Source organism: Theobroma cacao, chromosome 4, assembly GCF_053813885.1.
Source record: "Theobroma cacao isolate CCN51 chromosome 4, ASM5381388v1, whole genome shotgun sequence".
In the NCBI taxonomy this organism is placed as follows: Eukaryota; Viridiplantae; Streptophyta; class Magnoliopsida; order Malvales; family Malvaceae; genus Theobroma; species Theobroma cacao.
Window position 1 is genome coordinate 26,745,268 of NC_142642.1, and position 22,776 is coordinate 26,768,043.

Consider the following 22,776-nt stretch of genomic DNA (forward strand, 5'->3'; position numbering starts at 1 on the left):
ATTAGGTAACGGGTTCCTATCAACACTCGAATTGTCTTTTTTGGCAAAATTTAAAAGCCCTGCCTTAATGAGCGCTTGGACCTTGTGTTTTAAAGCAGTGCAATTCTCGGTGGAGTGCCCTTGAATTCCAAAATGGTAATCACAATGCGCACTCGGATCATACCATTTCGGGAAAGGTGGTCGGAGTGGTTCTAAAGGGGTTCGAGCAAGGAGTCGATTTTCTATGAGTTCTGGCAGCAATGTAGTGTAAGAGACTGGAATAGGATCAAACTTTGGTCTTTCTAGGGTCGTTTTAGGTCCTCTTTGACCATTGCCAGGATTATTGGTTGAAGCTACTGGTCTTGGTGGTGGAGTTTGTGGAAGAACATTGGTTTGGAATGTTGGTTGCGGGACAGGTTGGTACACATATGGGTTTTACGTGATGTTGCCTATGTTTGGATAGAAGGGTTGGTATGGGGGGTACGGGTAATATGGGTTAAAGTTGTGGGCTTGTTGGCTATCGTGAGCGACTGCTTGCACATCCCATTCTTTCTTCTTGGGCGTACTCCCTTTCTTTGAGCTGGTAACTTCACGCCCTTCAATTTTTCCACTTTTGATAGCTCCTTCTATTATTTCTCCCGATAAGACCAAATCTGTAAAGTTTTTCGTGGCATTGCCGATCAAGCGCTCATAGAATGGAGCACGGAGGGTATTTATGAACAAAACAGTCATCTCCTTATCAGTGAGAGGTGGCTGAACTTGCGCTGCTGTATTTCTCCACCTTTGGGCATATTCCTTGAAGTTCTCGCTTTGCTTCTTTTCCATAGTCTGCAATGACAACCGATCAGGGGCTAATTCAGCCACATGCTTGTATTGAGCTATGAAGGCTCTTGCTAAATCTTTCCAAGTCTTAATACGGTTTCGATCTAGCTGTACGTACCACCGAGCAGCTGACCCAGTCAAGCTGTCTTGGAAAAAATGGATCAGTAACTTATCATCGTGAGACTGTGCAGCCATCTTCCGACAATACATGGTAATATGTGCCATGGGACATTTTGTTCCGTCATATTTTTCAAATTTCGGAACCTTGAACTTGGCAGGGATCAATACATCCGGCACTAAGCATAGCTCAGTTGCGTCCATGGTACCAAACCTATCAACTCCCTCGATAGCACGGAGACGCTCTTCCAATAAGTCGTACTTCTTCTAGTCTTTTTCATTTTCTCCTGTTTGCAACGAGTCTTTTCTCAGTTTCTCTTGTTCTTTTGGGTCGTCTAAATCTGGGACGTGTATTGGTTCAGCAGGATTTATCCCAGGATATGGCCCAAATTGCCCTTGAGTCGGTTGATGGCCTAGCGGGGGTGGTGCATTGTAATAAACAGATGGCATCACTTGAGGGTGGACCCTTTGAGAGGTTTGGGCATGTGGTGGAGTGAACCCTAGAGGATAGGGTGGATCTTCCCTTTGGTTTCCACTGTCTTGTGCTGGTGGGTTTTCTGACGGAGCTGGTTCTTCGATCGCTCTTTTTCCTTTACTAAGACTCATCATCAATTCCATCATCTTTGCTAACTGTTCTCTCATTTCTTCCTGAGCTCTTTCCATTCTGTCCATTCATTCTCTTTGTTCTTCTTCCATGATCCTTGCTCGCTAACGCGTATTATGAACACGTTGGTCACTTGACTTAGGTGGTCGAGCTATTTTGGAACCTTATTATTGATCATAAACATGAATTAGATGCGTATTTGATGCATGAGTGAACCCATTATCTTTATTTTTAAATGAAAATACTTATTGCCATGAAATGATGATTTATGCATGTATGAATGATTATGTACTAAAAGTATTCATCACATGACACCCAACAACAAAAGTCATCCATTGCATAAGATATTTGTCTTAGATTACAACTCAAAGGCCATCTAGAAATATTCGCCAATCTTATTATAATGGTTATACACCTCATCTAAATACTTGATCAACTGTTGCTCTTGTTTTCCAACTGGAAAGATCTGGCTCTTTGATATGTCCGTTTTCCAAGCCATGCTTCTTGCCTTGTAAGCCACCTCCCTCATTTGCCAAACCAAGTAATCCATCTGGTCGTATTTCTCTGTATAAGTTTGTCTGTAAGATTCACCCCATTCTTGGATTCTGATGCTCTATTGCTTGAGGCGCTCATATTCCTGTTGATAAGTTGTCATGACCCCTTCGAGCTCTTCATACTCTTATCTTAGTAATTGGATGGACTCTTGTTGGAATCACACTTGTCTTCTTAACCCATCATTGTGCTTTTGAAGTTCATTGCCTCGATTTTCTCTCACTTGTATTTCCCTTTGAAGTTCACTGGTTGTGGCAGAAAACTTATCATTCAGGCTCTCATACTTCCCTTCCATTTTTCGGACTTTCTTTCTTTGCTCACTTACTTCTCTTTTCATTTTCTCACACTCTTTTTGGAGGTCTTCATATCGTTGCTTCCAACTGGCATTTTCAGCTTCGGACTTCTTTCGAGCCAACTCACTTTCGAGCAAAGCGTCTCGTGGTTCTGGATCAACTGGGCCACGTAGTGCATCTTCTTTCGGATATACCACATCCTTAACTCGTTGGCCATGCCACATCTGATATCCGGTAGTCACTTCGTCGGTGTACCTCCCTTGATCCACTCGGCTGGTTTTCTTCCAAGCTTGCGCAATCTCTTCAATCCTTTTTAGAAAACCCGGCTCTCCATAAGCAAACTCCAAAGTATTAAGTCGGTGTGTCATTGGCACAAACTGCTCTGACCCAAATTGTCTTCTCACCATAATTGGGGCGTAACTGATGGCTCCCCATGGCCCCATTAACGGTACCCAAGGTTCATTTCCGCATTTGTATAAGACAGGGTGATGCGGCATCCACGGGGCTCTCCATGTTACTTCCACACTCATGAGTTCCCGAAGTCTAGAGATCCATTGTTCCTTAGTCCTATTTTCTGGCCATTCACTCTCACAAAATTCTCTGATAGGGGCGGTTTGCGGATGAAATGGCTTTCTGAATTTATCGACCTTGCATTCAAAGTGGCTCACTATCCAGATGGAAAGAAGCTGTGCACATCCCACAAATCGTCCCTCACCTTTTCTTCGACAGTGATTCAGTGATCTGAGAGTTTCTGCTAGAATAGAGGGCGAAGGATTGGCTTTGTTGATGACTTGCTCGAAGAAGTCTATAATTCCGACTTCTATATGCCCCAAAACTTTGGGGAAGATCACTAGCCCATAAATTCCCAAGGCCATCACAAGCTGTCCTTGCTCGGTGTCCCATTGCTTCATGATATAACTACGTAGAAAACTCCACGGGATACATTCATTGTCCCATTTTTTCCTTAGGTTCTGATCAACTTCCCCCGAAGTAATACCCATCATCTTGGCTAACTTTCGCCTGTGTCCGGTCTTCTGTCCTCTCCAATATATCTTGTCCGGATTATCGAGATCTATTTGCAGGAGAGCCGAGTATTCTTCGATTGTGGGGACCATATCCACCTTATTGAACACGAAGCATCTATACGACGGATCCCAAAATTGCACAATGGCCTTCAACAAATGTTCATCTATCTGAACCTTGAGGAGTCGAGCTATGTGGCCATATTTCCTATCAAAATTTGTCCGAGTGGTAGCCCCCCACTTATCCCATATGTTGAGCAAATCGGTGAAGTCGTTCTGTTTGAGATCAAGGTGGACCCTATCAGGTAGTGATGAGAAGTGATCCTTTGACAAGCAATCTCCTTCACTTTGTTGGGTACTCGCCATATGCTGAGTCACTTGATAAATTCCATCGTAACTTGAGGATGTCCATGATGACTCCATGTCTGCAACTGGATCTACTCTGTTAATGGTTGTCAAGTGACAAATACTTTTCCTATTATGATGCAAATATGCATATGACAAAAAATTCAAGTTAGCACTACAAACAAAAATTCCAAAAGATGAATGAAAGTAATTAGTAACCTGATACCTTTATTATTCGCGGAGAAGAATTTAGAACAAGGGGATTATGAAAATTCCTTCATGTGTACCTAGTCAAAAGGTATATTCTCACGGGTGAAGCTCTACCTAAGCAAAGGCGACTCTCGGTATTCTACATGCTGAGTTTGGGTTGAAAATGGAGCTAAAGGTTCTCAAATCGCTCCTCACTGTCGTCCACACGGACTAGTAAGGCACCCCGGTCCTCACCCATTACAGGCTTCAAACGGACTAGGTTCGATTTGAGTGGGAGTCTTCACTAGCCCATGCGGAGGTTATCACCTCACGAGAGCGTAGCTACTTAACTCCCTCCTAATTAAGGATAAAGCCCGGGTGGAAGGCTTATGCATGAATGCAAGATGTGTAGTGTGTGAGAAGGAATATACCGACCTTGGATCAATAATTTCACATTCCCCTTATCCTAAATTTCCCACAACTATTAAAAATAGTGAAGTAATAATAACAAAATAAATGAATACATTAAACAAAAATATGCAAAATTGACGCTAGGGAAAATAACAAATTATTTAAGGCTTAAGATAACTTATGATTAATTAATGGCTTGACTCTCTATGTATGTCCCCAGTGGAGTCGCCATCTGTCGTGACGTGCGGGTCCGGGAACCCGTCCGCCAGACGCGGGCGAAAATTAAAATCGTGTGGGTGTGGGAGTCACCACCAATTTTTTTTATCTAAGATGTGATTGGTCACCTATTAACCCGATTCTTAATCGACGGAGTCCTAAATTAATTTTAGGTCCGTCGAAAAAACGAGAACTGGTCCACGTTTTTCAAAGATGGGTTCGGGAGTGCGGTTACGCACGGAGAAGGGTTAGCACCTCCGTGACGCCCGTTCTACGAACGGTACCATGTAATCTTAAATTATCTTAATATAGCCTTTTCTTAGTTTAATCCCTATTTTATTAATTATATTTTTATTGAATTGCCAGACTGAGTTTTTCGCTTGATTTTACGTATGCATGTGATGCAAGCGTAGAATGATGTCGTGACTTGTTTATTTTAAATGATGGAGTCGGTAATCTTTTATTAGAAAATTATCCGAAGACTATCCCAACGCTTTGGTGAAGTCTCGAAATTCTCCTCACCTAGAGATATCCCCGGAAGAACTCGTCTCTACGAGCTCCTCGGGGAAATCCCATCATCGAGATTCTCGCGCCATTTGCAAAATAAGAGTGGCATGCAATGACAGTATAAAGTGATGGTATCTATATGCGCGTTTTTATTGATTGTTTTTTTTAAAAAAAATTGATTATTTATTATTTATTATTTATTATTTATATATATACTTTATTTTTTTGGTTTTCTATTCAAATCCATATTTGTTGTTGGTCAATTTTTTACTTGGTTACAAAGCTTATCTAATAAATAATTAATTAATTTTTAAACGATTGGATTATTTAGTAATATTTATTTAAATTAATTCGAATGTAACAAAATTTTCTTACATATATTATTTTTTTAACAATAACTATTTGACTTAACGGGTATTGGAGTTTAGAGTTCGGATTTATCCCGACGCTTCGGTGAAAATCCGTCTCTAACTTCACACTCGAAAATATCCACCGGAAAGAGGCAACTCTTTGCCCCTTTTTGGTGGTAATACTCAAATGTTTGTTCCAATTATATTATTTATTATTATTATTTATTTATTTTTCATTTTATTATTATCATTATTTTTTTTATATTTTTATATTTTTATATTTTTTTATTTTTTATTCAAAAAATATAATATAATATATATATATTTGCATCACGAATTATTATTATTACTATTTTATTTTTTTGCAAGCCTCCAAATATATTTATAATATTAACATTTTTTATTATTTGTCATTGTTATTATTTACATATATATTTTTATTTTTATTTTTATGAATTCTTTTATTTATTTACTTATTTGATATATATGTTCTTTTAGACTATGCATTTTTACCATTATTTTTTATTACTATCATTATTTTTTTATTTTATTTTTGATTTTTAATATTAAATATAAGTGTCCATATTATATAAATATTTCTTTCCTAAAAAAAAAATAAATGCATTTTAATTAAAATGGGCTAGACCCAACACTAAGAAACCCAAGCAAAACAAAAAAAAAAAAAAAGGGTTATACCTTGTTGGGCTGCGATTGGCCCAACTCGGTGGCCCGCGGGAGCCCAAGTCTAACACCCCGGCCTGCTTCTGGAAGCCCACGAGGTAGGATCCAAAACGCACCGCTTGATGCCTGCAAAGCCACTCAAAACGACGCCGTTTGGCCCGGACCTTCCAGCTTCTGCTTGCCTCTCTGAAACGACGCCGTTTTGCCCTCCTTCCTTTGAAACGACACCGTTTTGCCCTCCTTTCTCTGGGTATAAAAGCTCTCTTTTAGCCTTTTTTATTCATTTTCTCATTTCTTTTTCTCTCTCTAGCCGCACCCTCTCCCTTCTCTCTAAAAAGTTTTCTTCCTTTTCTTCGCCGACGCCGGCGTCTTCCCCTCTCTTCCCGCCGACTTCTCTCTCTCTTCTCTCTCTCCCGACGAATCTCTTCGCCTTCTGTCGGCCGATCCCTCTCTTTCGTCGGCCTCTCTCTCTCTCCTCTCAGATCTCACCCCCTCTTCTTTTCGTTTTTTGTTTTGTTTCTTTCTTTTGTTTTTCTTTTTTGTGGCTAACTGCTGGTCGATCCCCTCCTTTTGCAGGTTGCAGGGTTTTTTAAAGAGCCGGGTTGTCCAAAAAATTGGACAACCCGGCGAGGGGGTTCTGGCACCCCCTGAAGTTGGTGGCCAGAACCCCCATCACGCGTAGTGGGTGGGGGATGGGATGGCGAAGGGATGGCTGGGCGTACGCCCAGCCATCCCCATTTTTTTTTTAATTATTATTGTTTTATTTATTTATTTAATTTAATTTAATTTAAAATTAAAATTTTTTTTATTTAGGTGTCTACAGGTACTTGAAAAATGCTATTGGGCAAGAAATATTGTTGAGCTTGGATTCAAAATTATGCTTAAAAGCATATACAGATAGCGATTGCGTTTTCTTTACCTTTAATCTTTACCTGAATATAACTTTGAATTTTGAGTTTTCTTTTCTTTTAATCTTTGTAAGAATAAAAAAATTCTAAGTTTTGTTATTTTGTTGCTGAGTCTTTTAGAGATCGCGATTTTGCCTTGGAAAAAGATAATTTGGAAAAAAAAGGGAGAGGAAAAGGAGATTGAATGAGTGAAAGGAATATTTTTTGAAAAATTGGTGTGTTTTTTTTTTTTAAAGAGAAAGCTCCACTTTAGAGTTTTTCTTTAAGCTTTTTTTTTTATTTTTTTCTTCAAAAAAACTATTATTTTCAAGTGCTTCTCAAAAATCCCAAGCCAAACAAGATTTTTGAGAAGGTCTTAAAAAAAGTAGTTTAAAAAAAGTAATTTTTTTTAAAAACTAAAATTTAAAAAAAAAAGAATTTTAAAAAAAGTTCTAGAGATGAGTTTTTTCCTTTTTTTTTTTTAAAACACATCAGCTTTTCAGAAATACCTCCCTCTCTCCCTCTCTTTTCAAATCATCTTCTTCAACGTAAAATTACGATTTCCCCCTCATCTATCTCTCTCTATAAAAACTATTAAAAAAAACACTGAGCAACAAAATAGTGAAATCTAAGATTTTTTTATTCTTACAAAGATTAAGAAAAAAAATGCCCAAAATTCAAAGCTCGTGTACTGTTTAAAGTTTTTCTATCTTTACTAGAAAATTTAATATTATTACTATTATACAAGTTTAAAAATTATTCTTTTTTTATAGATTTTTTTATTTTAATATTAAAAATTGTATATAAACTCGAAACAGACTTATTTCATTTTAATTTATTAGGTGATTAAAGATGATATAAATACCTTTTATGGTAATTTTAATCAAAATTAGAGCTTATATAATTTATTTTATCAAATAACTTACTAAAAGCTTTAATTTAAATTTTTAAAAATTATTATTTTTCATAAGAGCTTCATAATAACTTTTAAACTAAAAAAACAAAACTAAACCTAACAGGCTCGTAATGTTCGGTTTAAAATTTAACAATTTTAGCCATTAAATTTAAGTTAAATATTTTGTTTTGAAATTAAAATATTACCATGTATTGATATTGTAATTTTGAATTTACATTTGAATCATAGTAATCCTTACGAAATCTAATATGTCCAACTCAAATGATTTCTAGTTAATGTTTTCATGAGCTTGTTATTTAGCTAAAACTATTTTATTTTAAACTTTCTATAAAAGAAAATAATTTCTACATTGGAAATGAAATAAAATAATTTTTTAAAAATGTATTTGAAAAGAGTTTTTTTTTTTCAATATTTGGATATAATTCTGCAATATTAATATTCTATTCTTTTATCATTGTTGTTTTTTTCAATATTTGCATAATTTTATTTTATAAAGAACAAACACAAGTATTTTTTTTTCTTGGTAGGTCACATGAACAAACATATTTAGATGCTTAGTTATAATCTTAGCCAAAATTTGTTAGATTTTAATCAATATAATTTTGTTTTCTTACTCTTTTAACAAATTTTCTAAATAGAAAAAGAAAATAAAAAGAAACAAATATTAATAACATAAAAGAACAGTGTTTAGGTTAAATAGAATTCCAAATAATTCATAAAAAAAAAAAAAAAAAGGAATTCCAAACATAAGCTAAGGCTATCTCAGTCGGCGGCCGGCAAGCAATAGAATGAGCAGTCGGCGAGGGCCACCGAAGCATCAAAACCACTATGCCTGGAAGCCAAACGCCGGCATTAAAATCAACGAGACGGTAAATGAATACTACTTAACTTTCTACCATTTTATTTCAATTACTAAAAATTCCATGTTTTTTAATAGGAAGTTGGAGGGAAGCTAAGGCCTTTCTCTGAAATAACCGGAGTGTGTCCTCGATGTAAAGAACAAATTGATTGGAAACGCCGTTACGGCAAATATAAACCCTTAGCTGAGCCTGCTAAATGGTAACCTTTTTCTTTTAGACCCAAAAAAAATTGGTTTTTTTTTTTTGAAGCTTTTGTGAATTCTTTTTAAGGTTTTTTTTTTGGGTTTTTCCGCAGTCAGCTTTGCTCGAAACGTAATGTGCGCCAAGCTTATCATAATCTTTGTTCTGGTTAGTTTCTCCTGTTATTAGTTCTCTGTTTGTTTTGATGGAACGCGTTTTCTCTGGAAAAATAGAAGGAACTCTTTCCCGTGGAAACGTTTAAAGTTCAATTGAGCAAAATGTATGTCAAAGGGTGTTTCTTTTTATTAGGGAATGGTTTTTTTTTTTTTTTTGTGTGGATATTTTTGTTCATTTGATCATTGGGATGGATTTTTGTTTTAGGATGTGCTAAGGAGCAAAAAGTATGCGCAAAGTGTCGTTGTCGTGTTGATCAAATAGTTGGAAGGTTTGTTTTGATTTCTCATTTCCAATGCATATGTTTGAGCAAAAGCTTGAACATTGAATGTGTTGACCGTGTAATTTGTATAGGGACTCTGCCGATGTTGAAGAAGAGCAAAAGATGCTTGAGGAGGTTGGTTTGGAGCAATATCTTCTCTTTTTTATGAGTTACTAATATGCATCTTAGGTGTTAATTTTGCACTGATACTTGACTTTGATCAATGTTGTTTCAGGCAATAAAGAATGCTCGAGAAAGGGATAGGAGGACACTATTACGTGCTGTAAGTGTCTCAGAATAATTCTCTTCTTGTGTTAAATTATATAGTTTATTTATATGGTAAATAAGTATTTGTCTCCGGTAGTTGCTTTGCTATTGATAAACAAAAGGCTTTGCATAGGAAAGAATTACCTGTTTGATGATATTATTTGTGAGATAGTTCATGTTTATGGTTAATAATTAGGAGTTTTATCCAATTAATTATTCTTTTGATGGCGTCTGATATAATTTCATGGTGGATCCAAACTTCTAATATAGCAAAAGCATGGAAGGTATTACCTTTTCAATATGAGATTTCAGTCTTCTTTCTTATTGTAGGCTATTATGTGGTAAATGGTTTAAGTAAGGGCTGGTTGATGGAGGTTAAATTTGTCTATTGTGAAGGCATGATTGTTGATCAGTTCTCCCGGGTGTCGTTTTTAAACTAGATCATGAATTGAGCTCAGTGTGGTATACACTTCTAGGTTCAACAATATCTTCTTGATATTAACATAAGAAGGAAAGATTAATTCAATGCTTAAAGGTTATACAAGGCCTTCTTGAATTGAGTAAATCTTTGTTGAGCTGATATGGTTCTTATTTGAAAGATCCAATGGGACAAGGGCACTTGAACCTTGAAGACTCACGGCCCCCCTAAAGGACATGTATCTAACCCAAGGGCATGGTCATACAATAACTTGGATGTTGCTCTCTTTGTCTGATATAAAATTTGTTTAACAAGATCCAATGGGGTAAGGGCACTTGAATGTTCAAAGACCCACAGAACCCAGCACCCCCCTCCCTTCCCTGCGGAAGGGTATGTATCTGACCCCAAAGGCATGGTCATTCAATAACTTGAGTGTTGCTCCCTTTGTTTGATATAAAATTTGTTTAACCTAAACTGCTAGCTGTTATCTATTTCAGAACAAATATATATCCTTGTCTAAATAACAATTCAGTCTTTGTTAGTTTGACAAGGCAGAGTGTGCATAACTGTGCTCATACACTTCTCAGGATGCTGTCTTCAGCTTCTGCTTGAAAGAAAAATAGTACAGGCACATATTTCTTTTTAAATAAGTTACTTAAAATTAGAACGTGAATCAAGGTTGATTCTGCATTTTTCCTATCATCAACATAATCATCAAAGCAAAAAAATAACTGGGATTTGCAAGACCCCTTGCATTTGGAATTGGGCACTGCTTTTGAATGTGCTAAATATCGCTCCTGCATACCTTTCTATTGGCAAGTATTGAAAGCTAAAAGCAACTCTATTTGTCGATGAATTACATTTCACACCCAAAAGTTAAACATCTGTCTTGTTCTTAGTCGTCTGAAGTGCTTCTTAGCTGAGTAAGACATATGTAATTGAAGTTGAAGTTATTCTTGATATATCTGCATTGGCTATGAAGATCATATTTCATAGCAGCTCAGATACATACATTCTCTTTGGCACAGTTAATTATTTCAGCAGGATCCATTCTCTAATGTTTTTGTTATTTTCTAGTACTTTTATTCTGCCAAGTGCTACAATGTTGACCTTCTTTATTGTAACAGATGAGCAAAAGTAAATCCAAAGGTTCATCAAAAACCACAGCCAACAAAGAAAATGGTAGGGTGGGTGAAATATTTCCTTCAACATCCCTTGAGGAATATGCCAAGCTAGGTAGAAAAGATGATGGCAATCATGATGATTGCTATGACTCTGGGAATGATGATATTAACGACCACGATGACAATGAAAATGATAACGAAGACAACGATGAGGACTGTGAGGATGGTGAAGATGGTGACGATGAACCAAGTGTGTAACTGAGATGCACATTGATTACTATGATTTTCAGATCTGCATTTCTTGTGTGGGTCTCAGATCATCAGATAGTTCTGTGAAATGAATTTTTTGCCACTTTGAATTACCAGTCTCATTGTCCATTGCAGCAAAATCTGGATAAGATCCCTTCTCCCCTAAAATGTCTGAAGGAGCCATGTGCTTCTTTTCACATCAGTATTTGTTTTTTTTTTTTTTTATTTGAGGGAGAAGGAATCTGGGAATACATTATCTGCCACCAGAATCTTCTATATTTTGCTTGACCTTTGTCCAAACCATGTTCAGCTCAGTCATCACTACATGGTAACAGCTCTACTTTAACAGTGGTTGTATTTTGGCTTAAGTTTTGATCGGAACACATACCCTACGGCTTGGGGTCAGAAGTTCTGTTGGTTCTAGAAGTCCAATGAACTTGTTTCTCACTAATTTGTAACAAGAAATGTCAACTTGCTAGAATCTAAATGTTTATAATGTGCTTTAGCTTGCATTCATGTCAACTTGCATTCATGATATTTAGGAATTCCTGTGGCATGGATCAACCTCAGTGCTTAATCTTTTACTTTTCTCTTCCCCAAAGTTCTAAGTAATGTCATTTGACTAAGCAACAATTTGTTCATACTCCTCTCTACAGCCCCATGTGATGTTTCACATCGTATTTGTATTATTGCATAACAAAGTCTGCTCATTTACATTGACCAAGTAGTTTCTTTATATTGGTGGGCATTGAAAGAGCTTCCTATGTCTAATCATTGCTTCAAGTGCAATTCAAAACCTCATCTCTGATCACTTCATTAACGAAAACACCCTTTACCGCTTTGGGATTATCAAAGATAAAGAAATTCCCAAGTTGTCCACATTTGCAGGGAAAAAGAAATTATTTTTTAATTCAAACACTTCGAAAAGAGCAAAACCAGAAATGAAGAGCCAGGAAATCTGAGTCCTCTTGGGATATAACAAAGAATAGATGGTAGCTCCTCATACGTAGCCAGGATCACAAACTCAACCAAGAAATGCAGAAACCAAATGTGTCTAAATCGCCAAAATGGCTTCCTGCTGCCCTGCCTGTAATGCTATGTCTGCTTGTATTGGCAATCATCCTAACGGTTACAAATCTTAAGTTCCAACATCATCTGTTCTCAGACAATCCTCAAAACCACCACCTCCACGGTCGGTATCTACCAAGGCCAACTTGTCTTGCCTCATTCACTTCAGAATCAAATCTCTAGTTTGCAAAGCCAAGTGGGAATTCTTCTGGAACAGCTTCATGTTGCAAATCCAGAATCTAAAGCACTAACAAAATTTGCTGATCAACTTCTACATATTGCCATATCTTTAGACAAGTTTGTAGAAGCCTTATCAGGTTTGTACGGCAGTACTACTAGTAGCAATGAAATCAGCAATGTGGACGAAGACTTCAGCGAGCCAGAGGATAGTGAAATTGAGGAAGGATCAACTCATCGTTTTAACTCAGGTGAGCCTCATAACTACACTGCATTGAAACCAAATAGGCTGACTGGGAAGAGAAACTTCCTCGGGGTGGAAGCAATTAGTCCATCTGTAGCACTAGCTTGTGCCAATATGGCCCCAAATGTAGATCGTTTCATGAGTTATAAGATATATGAGACGTGCCCTGATGACTGGGACATTGCTCAGAAGCTTATTGTTGATGGCTGTGACCCATTGCCAAGAAGGAGATGCTTCTCTAAAACACCTCCACGTTACAGTAAGCCGCTTCCTATAAACGCGTCCCTTTGGTCTCAGCCTAGTGATACCAATATCTTATGGAGTCATTACAAGTGCAAAGATTACACCTGTCTTGTTTCAAATGAAACAATGGGCAAAAGAGGCTTCTTCAAATGTTCAAATTGTTTTGATCTTTCGAAGAGAGGATGGGAAATCCCAATGAATGAATCTATTTCAGCTGAATTCACCATAGATGAAGTTCTGAGATTGAAGTCAGGGGAAATGAGGATTGGACTCGATTTTAGCCCTTCAACCGGCACCTTTGCTGCTCTAATGAGAGAAAGAAATGTAACCATCGCATCAGCCACCTTAAATTTAGGGGCTCCTTTCAATGAGGTGATTGCACTCAGGGGCCTCCTACCGCTCTACCTATCAATTGGCTCAAGGTTGCCATTCTTTGACAACACACTCGACATCATACATTCTACACTCTTCCTGGATGGCTGGATTGGAGTAGGACTTCTCCAGTTTGTGCTTTTTGATTGGGACCGTGTTCTTCGACCCAAAGGACTCCTTTGGGTGGATCGTTTCTTCTGTAAAAGGGATGGTTTGGAGATCTATTTGAATGAATTTTCCAGGCTAGGCTACAAAAAGCTACTGTGGAGGGTTGTACCAAAGACTGATAAGTTGGAGGATGAGTTTTACTTTTCTGCTGTATTGGAAAAACCACTTAGAAGCTGAATTCACCAGAATGCTAGAAGTTGTGTAAATAAACGAGTAGAGGCATTGCTACAGCTCTAAACAGAGTTCAAACAGAATTTTCACATATTTCTACTAATCGGGAAAAGATTTTACCTTTGGTCTCTATAACAGTAGAGAATAAAACCAGAAAAATCAGCTGCTCGGTTCATTCTATTGTGACAGGTTAGGTCCGACAGAGGAACAAGGAAGTGTCCAAGAATAAGTTGTAGCCTAGTATCTGGTAAATTCTGATGTATAAAACATTAATAAGCTGCTGTAAGTTGGGAATTCAATACATTTTTAACTACTTACATGCTATAATGATTACAGCTTTTGTATAAGCAATGAAAATCTCATCATCTGACCATGCTAGTTTCATATCAAGAACAAGGGGCAATTTCATTCACATATTTAACCATGCAGTAGCTTCAAGACTTGTCATCTTTAAAACTATTGAATGACAGAACCAAATAGTGAACTGTTGATTTGCTTATGACAAGCTCACAAATCTCAAAACAGCTTATTTCCATTACTTCAAATGATAGGGAACAGAACATAAGTTCAAATATCCAAAAACAAAAATCAGATAGAATAACTGTGTGCCTTACTAAAAATCTTGTGTAAACATACAATTTATGTTGAATTTTGTGAGAGAGATACAATTGCTACTTGCTTCAGTTTCTAGGTGTCAGCAATTTCATCCTAATAAGCAAAAAAAAAATCTAGCATCAAAGAATCTTAGCCAGATCCAATGTGTCTCTTAAACAATCAGTCACTAATCTGTTTAATGAATCATTGAGTTGGTTTCTATGAGAAGACAATAAAAGTTGCTGCACAATCGCAAGCCATTTCTGGATCTGGAGAATGAAAGAAAATAATCTTTGAGAATGTCTGGCACAGCTGTCTTCAGAAATATAACGACTCACAGCCAGCCTAGGACCTAAATCTATGCTCTTCATGCAACAAGAAGCAAAACTGTTTGACAGTTGTTGGTCACTTCTACTCCTCTTTCACACATAAGCGCTCTGAAAGAAAATAAAAAACATTTTCAGACTGAGTTCAGGTTATAATTTGAATGGCAGCATTAAATAGACTCATAGCAGCTATTGTCATGGATATCCATAATGTAGATCTATAACTAATTCATCAAGATGGAAAGCATGAGCTTATAGTACAAAGAACAAATGATTATTTTAAATATAGTAGTACCAGCAATAGTTTTAACTCTAAAGAACACAGATAGTAATTTATTTTCACCAGGTTCAATTATCAAAGTCCAGAAATTAAATGTCTTTGTGCTTTGCACATCACATCATCCATTTTAACATTAAACGAAAGTAAAAATAATAAAAGAGAGGAAAGGATCCATACTCAGGTATTCATATGACAATATCATTGAGGTTCCCCATGCTGACATACTGAAGAACCTTGGACCCAACCCTTTGTACAAACCTTTCCAACCATCATCTGCAATTAAGTTTTTTACAACTTGTCTTGTAGAGGGTCGTTTCTCATGCCCCATCACCTAGAATGGCAAAATGCAACTAAAAATGAATAACAACACAGACACACAAAAATGCAGTATGGAGACTAAACAAACCATTATTTGAATCTTGAAAAGGAAAAAGGTCTTTCAACCTTCACATAAAGTGGTCTACCTATTATAATCAGAGAGAAAAATGTTGTAATACTAAAACACCACATAAATTATCAAAGGAACATATAATTCCAATTTCAAAAATGGAATTATCTAAACCACAACGCAAAAGAAAAAAAGGAAGAACAAGAACAAGAACAAGACACATGAAGCAGCCATCACAGAGAGGAAGAAAAATTCCAAGAAGGATTAATATCAATAAGGTCCTAAGAATACCTGTAAGCGAGTCTTAATAGTATCCAATGGAGTTGTGATGCAGGAAGCTGTAGCACCTGCAATGATTCCTCCTGCAGCTTGCACTGACACTATTTTCCATGTGTCAGGAGCAGCAGCTTCCTTAAGGTCTGTGCCATGGCCTAAGAACCTGCCAAAAAAGTAGTACACATGGTAATGCAGAGTTAAATTAAGACGAAAGCATCAAATGCCAGAAATTCAGCCACACCCAATATCATAATGGAGAAAAAACTATTACCTTTGGAAGCCTACATTTGATCTAAAGAATAAGTGTGTCTTGTTTGATCTAAAGACGATAAGTTGTTGCACAAAGACCTAAGGTAACCAGCTCTAAAAGCACATCAACCCTTTTCTCAACAAAGAAATTTAACCCACCCAAAGACAAAGGAGCGAAGATAACAACAAAAACAATGACAACTGACCTCCAGATAACACGTTGGCTTGAACCATAACTAGCCCACCATACAGCACTGGATGGAGAGTAAGTCATGACTGATAGACCAAATCCTCTGTATAACCCTCGGATTCCATCAGACTTTAAAACCTTACGAGCAACATCCAAACCCCCACTGTATTTTGCATGGCCCGAGTATCCTTGGACCATCAACTTTTGACTAATCTGAGCATAATTCATAAGAAAGAAATTTACTTATGCAACATCTCTTTTACAGTTTTAGCTAAAGAAAAAAGAGAAATAAGAAGGACAGCCTTAGATGGAGTGAATTTTACTCTGCAGTAGAGCATTTCAAAGAGAGTCTGGACAACAGTCATCCAGACACCTACCATGCCAAACTTCTAGCAGGATCTCAACTAGAAAGGCTATACTTGTAGACAAAACCATGAAACTAATTTTTCTTCTTGGGGAGAAGGGAGAATAAGTTCAATGAAATAAGCTCAGGCAGCAGCTTGTATGTGGGCATGTAATTTTGCTTATATAATAGAAGAAAATACTAAATTAAGATAGTAGAGAGTAAAATTCTCATGTATGAATCTGAACTACTGACCACATCAATTGGAACAAAAACAGCTTGAGACAATAGTGATGCTGTCATTCCAGCAATTCCATTTGCTATAGCTGCTTGTGTAGGTTCAGACAATTTAAATGGTTCAATCATTCTGAAAGCAGTCACTTTTGTAGTTTCCAAAGCAGTAAGAAATATAACCCTGGCAGGAATTGCACCAGTGATGACTGTTCCAAACCCTCGATATAGACCAGGGATTCCATCGGTTCTTAACAAGCCTCTGATGACAGAAACTGCACTTTTCTCAACGGTGTCCTTCGAAGCAACCTGAAGTCTGGTTTTTACAACAGAGACTGGGTACAATGCTACAGTAACTCCGGTAAAGATTCCAGCTCCTACAACGTAAAATTTAGTTTTGTCGAGTCTGCACCAACAGGAGAAACTAATAAACATTAAAAAGATACCAATAAAAAATTCACAGCAGAAAAGGCGAAACTATTTGCAGATTTCTGATGACCATAAAATAACAATCAAGATATCACAAAGAGCAACAGGAAAACATCATCTAACAAAGGATTGCCTTCAAGACTTCCACTGTTTGAAACTTTCCCTACTCGAAATTCTTCATTATTAATTGAATGATTTCCACTAATAAAATGCTAAATGATGGATGACATAAAGTGCAATTAAGCGAAAGAAATGCACAAAGTTTATTAAGCAGGTAAAAATAATTCGAAAACTATACATGGTTCTCAAGCAAGGCATAAAGATCACAACTATACATGGTTCATTCAACAACAATTCAAAAACCAACTTAGAGGAAAACAGTTAGAATAAAATCAAATCTTGAGCTAACCCATTAAGCCATTGAACATAAAAAAATATATACGAATAAACTAAAAAATTCACCTTATTGCATACCCCAAAGCTTCATAAAAAGATTGAAATCATCCAATCCAAACCCAAAACTTGTTTAAAAAAAATCAACGAAAATTCAAACTTTCATTGAAAAAAGGCAGAATTTTTTTTTTTCATTCAAAACAAGAATCCAAGCACGCGACCGTTAAATTTGGACAAAAGGAAAATAGCTTAAGCAATTCATTAAAAAGAAAGGAATTAAAGATTAAAGCGTAAAGAAAAAGAACTAAAATCCGATCAGATAAAGAAATAAGCTTTAAATAGGATTAAGGAATAAAGTTGATGATACGTACTTGTCCCAATTAATCTCCGTCTGACCGAACGTCTGCATTTGAGAAGTCGAAGCTTCCATTCTAAATCAATCAAAAACGATTCGCAAAAGGAGAAAAGTATTGAAATGAAAGAAAGAAAGAAAGAAAGAAAGAAATGATTTCTTGCTTTCTTTCCTTGTCTTGGTTTTTCCCTTTTCCAATCTTCAAAGTTCCCGCATTTCAGATTTCTTGGAGCCAAAACAAAATTTTTCTTTTTCTTTTTTTTAACTAAAAATTCTTATTTAGCAATTTGTTTTGACCGGAAAATTAGGTTACTTTTGGCGGCTGATTTCTTACAACGTGTACTGCTTCCTACTTTATTGCTAAACTGGACATTCTGTCTAAACAATTCATTTTATCATTTTTTTTTTACCTCGTATTTCTTTTTCTGACCCTTTTACTAGACCGCAATCAAATTTTATTCATACTTGCGTAGAAAATTTCATACCATATGTTACCAAAAGAGAAATATTATATTTTGAAATTGTGCTTTTACCAAGAGTCTAATAAGGTCGGTATGTATGCATAAGGAGTCCTCAATTATTAAGGAGGGATTCAAGCTCATAGTATCGTAATCTAATAATATTGTAATATAACGTAATCATGCTGGTTTAGTATATAACATAAGAAATTGAGAAAACGAAGAATGAAAGTTTGATAAAGAGGAAACCAAGGAATTAAGATATTAAGATAAGTAACCTAGTTGAAATAGGATCCCAACGATGGTAACCCTTGTGTTCAATCCCACAACCAAGGATACAACAAAGTCGACATGTGGTTACAGTAGAACAAAATAGACACACTCAAAAGGTTTAAAAATTGAATAATCAAGATGACTACCAAACAAATATTCAAAAGGAGAAAGATTATTAAGGATTAAAGTAAGAGTATGATTTATTGCATACATGACAATTAAGACAGCTTCACCTTTAACATTTTTCAAGACTTGAGACAGAAAAAAGAAGAGCTCCAATCGAATCAAATATGTGATGATGTTAACATTCAACCTTACCATTTTGTTGAGATGTACGAGAAAAAGATCATTGAATGATAGTGCTCTATTGACCAAGGACTTAATAAGGTGAAAAATCTTCATACTTCAAAGATTTAATGGTACGAGAAAATTGAGTTTTGATCATGGTAGCATACTTAATGTATGTAAATTAGGAGTGACTCATATTTTTATTTAAGAAAATAAATCCAAATAAAACGAGAATAGACATAACTATAAATAACCATTCACGAAAGAAATAGAAAAAGGACTCTAAATGTTAGAGTGAACAAGCTCAAAATGGGAATAAAAAATAGAAGTACTATTATTAGACCAAAAATTGATTTTTTGCAAGTTAACAATTCAAATAATGAAAAGACTCAAATTAGTAAATCCTCACAATTTACGAGAAACTCAAAAGATGAATTTTAATAGTTGAAGCATGATCAAAGATGCCACTAATATAAAAATGAATTGGATATAATGACAGTTGACACATGTTTCACAAGAATATGGAAAGAGAAAACTCAAATAATCTCCCCACCTTGTAACTCGTCTCAAGAATCTTCCATGTTTGTGGATCTTGTACTTGACAACTAGAAGAAGAGAAGAGAATACTGAGGCCTAAATCACATGAGATTTGCTGCTAAAGTAAGAAGATAGTAGGCATCAAGAAAACTAACATATGAGTATAAGCATATCCAACGTGAGTGAAATCATTTATGTAGCATTGACAATATGGATTAGGAGTATAAGATTACAATAAGCAGAGTTAAGGAATCAAGATGAATTACTCGAAGTAACAGAGAAAGTAGTGTGAGAAAAAGAATTGGAAAAGATTACCTATTTTATTAGAGTCTCAATGTCACTTACAATGAGAGTAGTATTTCCTTTATATGCAACGACAATAATAGATAAAGATTAGATATTGAGAAATCTCCCTTAAGTTTAAAGGTTCTGCTCTTAGTTCTTGATGGGCGCATATGATAGTTGTCAATAATATTCCCAATCTTGTTATAATACCCGCATTCAATTGTGGGGAGATAAAAAAATTGTCACCTCTTTGTCGATAATTCTTATAAAACTTATATTTGACTTTCTAGTTTGATGGATTGTAGTAGATTTTAGCAATAGCAATACCAATTCGTTGAGATTTATCCCAATCAAGACGTGTCTCCTAAAGAATAATTTCCCAAATAATAGTATCTAATGTCAGAATTGGATTTCGACGTAGTAACAAAACCTCGGCAGCTTCATATTCTAGATGAAGAGCCATGAGAACATGAATAAGATGAAAATGATCCTTACTAATATTAGCTTAAGTCAAACAGTTCCAAATAAGTTGAGCTATAGGGCCAAAAAATCATTCATTGATTGACTAGACTCTTGTTTTAGATGAGAATAGTAGTTTACAACTAATAATAGTGAACAAGTCCAAAAGTTTCATACTTGGTAGCAAGAAAATCCAAAATCTCCTTTGTTGTTTCAAAATCAACGAATTGAACACGAATATTTGAAATAGAAGTGTTCTAAAATCAAGTTATGATCTAATGATTTTTGTTATCCCAATTTTCATGACATGCAAACTTGATTGCAATCTCATCAACCCTGTGTGTATATTGAATAATGTCTTTGATAACAATGTGTCAAAATTGTTTCCAATTAGAAAATTTCTCATACCTTTGGGAGTCGAGATTAAAGATTAACTTCCAAAATAGTCATCTCATTAGTATCGAAGTGGAACCGGAAACTATTAAGAGATGGGCTGAACAAATTGATTATCAGGTTGGGGGGATTCCAACTGTGTACTTAGGGTTGCCCTTGGGAGTCAATCACAATTCGGCAAAATTTTGGAAACCAGTCATTAATAGAGTGGGAGCAAAGTTGGCAGGATGGAAAGTGAAGACACTTTTAGCTGGAGGTGGAGTTACAATGTTGAGGTCAGTATTGGCTAACTTACTCATTTTTTATATGTCATTGTTTCCCATCCTTATTAAAGTGAAAGAGGAACTTGGAGAATTACAAAGAAAATTTCTTTGGGGAGGATCTGATCAGAAAAGAGGGATACAATATGTGAAGTGGGAAAAGTATGTAATTACAAGGAGTACGGAAGGATAGGGTTGATTGATCTGGAGGTTAAGAATAGGGCTCTCCTTAATAAGTGGATTTGGAGGTATGGGAAGGAGAGAAACAGTTTATGGAGAAAAGTGCTAGTATAGAAAAATGGTAGTGATTTGATTGAGCTTTTGCCAAACTTGAGTGTAAATAAGAGAGTTTCAACATTGTGGAAAAAAATTATCAGCCCCCTCTCCCCTTCTAACCACTATTTTTTGGAGGTTCAGGCTAACTTTGGTTTCGTCGTGAGAAATGGTAAAAACTTAAGGTTCTGGCAAGACGAATGGTTTGAAGGAACGACTCTTGCATCCACTTTTTCGAGAATATTCGCACTAGCAGTGAATAGGAGTGGGAAAATTACAGATTTCAACAAATGGGATGAGAAAAGGTGGATATGAAACATTCAACTATGTAGACAGCTTTTCGATTAGGAGATTGAGCAATGGTAGTATTTTGAAGATAAAATTAAAGACTTCACTCTAAGTGCAGAGTTTAATGATGAGCTTGTTTGGAAAAAAGAAGCAAGTGAGACTTACACTCCAAAATCCTTCTGCAAGTATGTTCTTAGCTCCAATGTGAGTGTAGACAAGATTTGGAGTTAGGTGTAGGCTAACTTGGTACCATTGAGATTTGAAGTGTTTGTGTGGCAACTGTTGCAAGGCAAAATCGAGGTCAAGGATGAATTGGTTAAGAGAAGATTGATCCTGAACAACATGCTGCAATGCGTGTTATGTAGTGCTAAAAAGGAAACTTGTGATCATCTTTTTGCTACGTGTAGAGAATCATAAAAGATATGGGCAGGATGGTGCATATCACGGGGTATAGTGTAGGTTTCTCCAAGGAGCATAAAGGAGTTATTTATGGTGTGGAATGAATGGCAGGTTGGGGGTTTGGACATTAGGATATGGAAAATGAATTATTTTACAGTGGTTTGGTCAGTCTGAAAAATGAGAAATGAAATTGTTTTCCAAGGCAGAGAATGGAAAATGGAGCAAGTCTTAGAGCTTGCAAGGATCAGAGTGGCTACCTAGGCTAATGCTAAATGGCCAAAGACCTATCCGTCAGTTCTAGATGTATACCGTCAACCTCTAGCTCAAAGTCAGTTGACCAAGAAAAGCCAAGAAAGGAAAGGAACAAAATGGGAAAGCCAGACCAAGGACAAATGAAGTTCAACGTTGATGGTGCTGCTAGAGGATGTCTGAGGCTTGCTGGAATTGGTGGGATCTTGAGGGACTGCTGTGGGGAGGTTAAAATTATCTTCTCTAAAGCTCTAAGAGAAACTGACTCTAACTTAGCAAAGATGATGGTAGTGAAGGAAGCATTTCTGATCTTTTTTGTTTCAAGATGGAATAAGAATCACAAACTCCTCATCGGGAGTGATTCAAGCAATGCCGTGAAGTGGACTAAGCATCCCAATTCAGCTCCATGGAGAATGAGACAACTGATTCTGTAAATGGAGAGACTGAAAGTTGAGGTCAAGGATTGGGAGATTAGACATGTTAAAAGATAGTCAAACCAGAGAGCTGACACCTTAGCGAAAGAATGTGTGCAACTCTAGTATGAGATTATGAGAATTTTCATGTAAGGTTTCCCTTTTCTTCTATGGTCAAATGTGAGTGGTGTTAAGATGGAATTTGGCTGACAGATAGATGGTCGGATGAAAGAGGTTGTGGTGGAGCCTATTTTCATAAAATGGATGAAGTAGGGTGATTTT

At 36.3% G+C, this 22,776-nt stretch overlaps 3 protein-coding genes across 3 annotated transcripts; 2 read left to right on the forward strand and 1 right to left on the reverse strand.

The window, feature by feature from the left end:
• Positions 1–8,567: 8,567 nt before the first annotated feature.
• On the forward strand, positions 8,568–11,921 carry LOC18601731 (small acidic-like protein). Its single transcript, XM_007032779.3, has 7 exons — positions 8,568–8,760; positions 8,829–8,950; positions 9,047–9,099; positions 9,313–9,376; positions 9,460–9,502; positions 9,603–9,650; positions 11,180–11,921. Exons 1-7 carry the CDS (start codon positions 8,680–8,682, stop codon positions 11,432–11,434), a joined length of 666 nt encoding a protein of 221 aa, XP_007032841.2. The 5' UTR covers positions 8,568–8,679; the 3' UTR covers positions 11,435–11,921.
• A 630-nt stretch (positions 11,922–12,551) lies between these two features.
• On the forward strand, positions 12,552–14,181 carry LOC18601732 (putative methyltransferase At1g29790; the record flags this gene model as incomplete). Its single annotated transcript, XM_007032780.3, has 1 exon — positions 12,552–14,181. A coding segment is annotated over one exon (1,323 nt), but the record flags the coding sequence as incomplete, so codon positions are not given.
• Positions 14,182–14,461: 280 nt separating this feature from the next.
• Positions 14,462–18,292, reverse strand: LOC18601733 (Mitochondrial substrate carrier family protein). The gene is made up of 6 exons (XM_018118674.2): positions 17,939–18,292; positions 16,770–17,151; positions 16,188–16,384; positions 15,748–15,895; positions 15,246–15,399; positions 14,462–14,899 (listed from the first exon to the last, which is right to left on the reverse strand). Exons 1-6 carry the CDS (start codon positions 17,995–17,997, stop codon positions 14,874–14,876), a joined length of 966 nt encoding a protein of 321 aa, XP_017974163.1. The 5' UTR covers positions 17,998–18,292; the 3' UTR covers positions 14,462–14,873.
• Between the last annotated feature and the right edge of the window lie 4,484 nt (positions 18,293–22,776).

Bases quoted from the DNA above. Each gene is read 5' to 3' on its own strand.
- LOC18601731 (XM_007032779.3), top strand. From the start codon at position 8,680: ATGAGCAGTCGGCGAGGGCCACCGAAGCATCAAAACCACTATGCCTGG. The intron at 8,951-9,046 runs GTAACCTTTTTC...GTTTTTCCGCAG, and splicing joins TTAGCTGAGCCTGCTAAATG to TCAGCTTTGCTCGAAACGTA. The intron at 9,651-11,179 runs GTAAGTGTCTCA...TTATTGTAACAG, and splicing joins GGAGGACACTATTACGTGCT to ATGAGCAAAAGTAAATCCAA.
- LOC18601733 (XM_018118674.2), bottom strand. From the start codon at position 17,997: ATGGAAGCTTCGACTTCTCAAATGCAGACGTTCGGTCAGACGGAGATT. The intron at 16,385-16,769 runs GTCAGTAGTTCA...AATTATGCTCAG, and splicing joins TTTTTGTTCCAATTGATGTG to ATTAGTCAAAAGTTGATGGT. The intron at 15,896-16,187 runs GTCAGTTGTCAT...CTTTTTTGGCAG, and splicing joins AGCCAACGTGTTATCTGGAG to GTTCTTAGGCCATGGCACAG.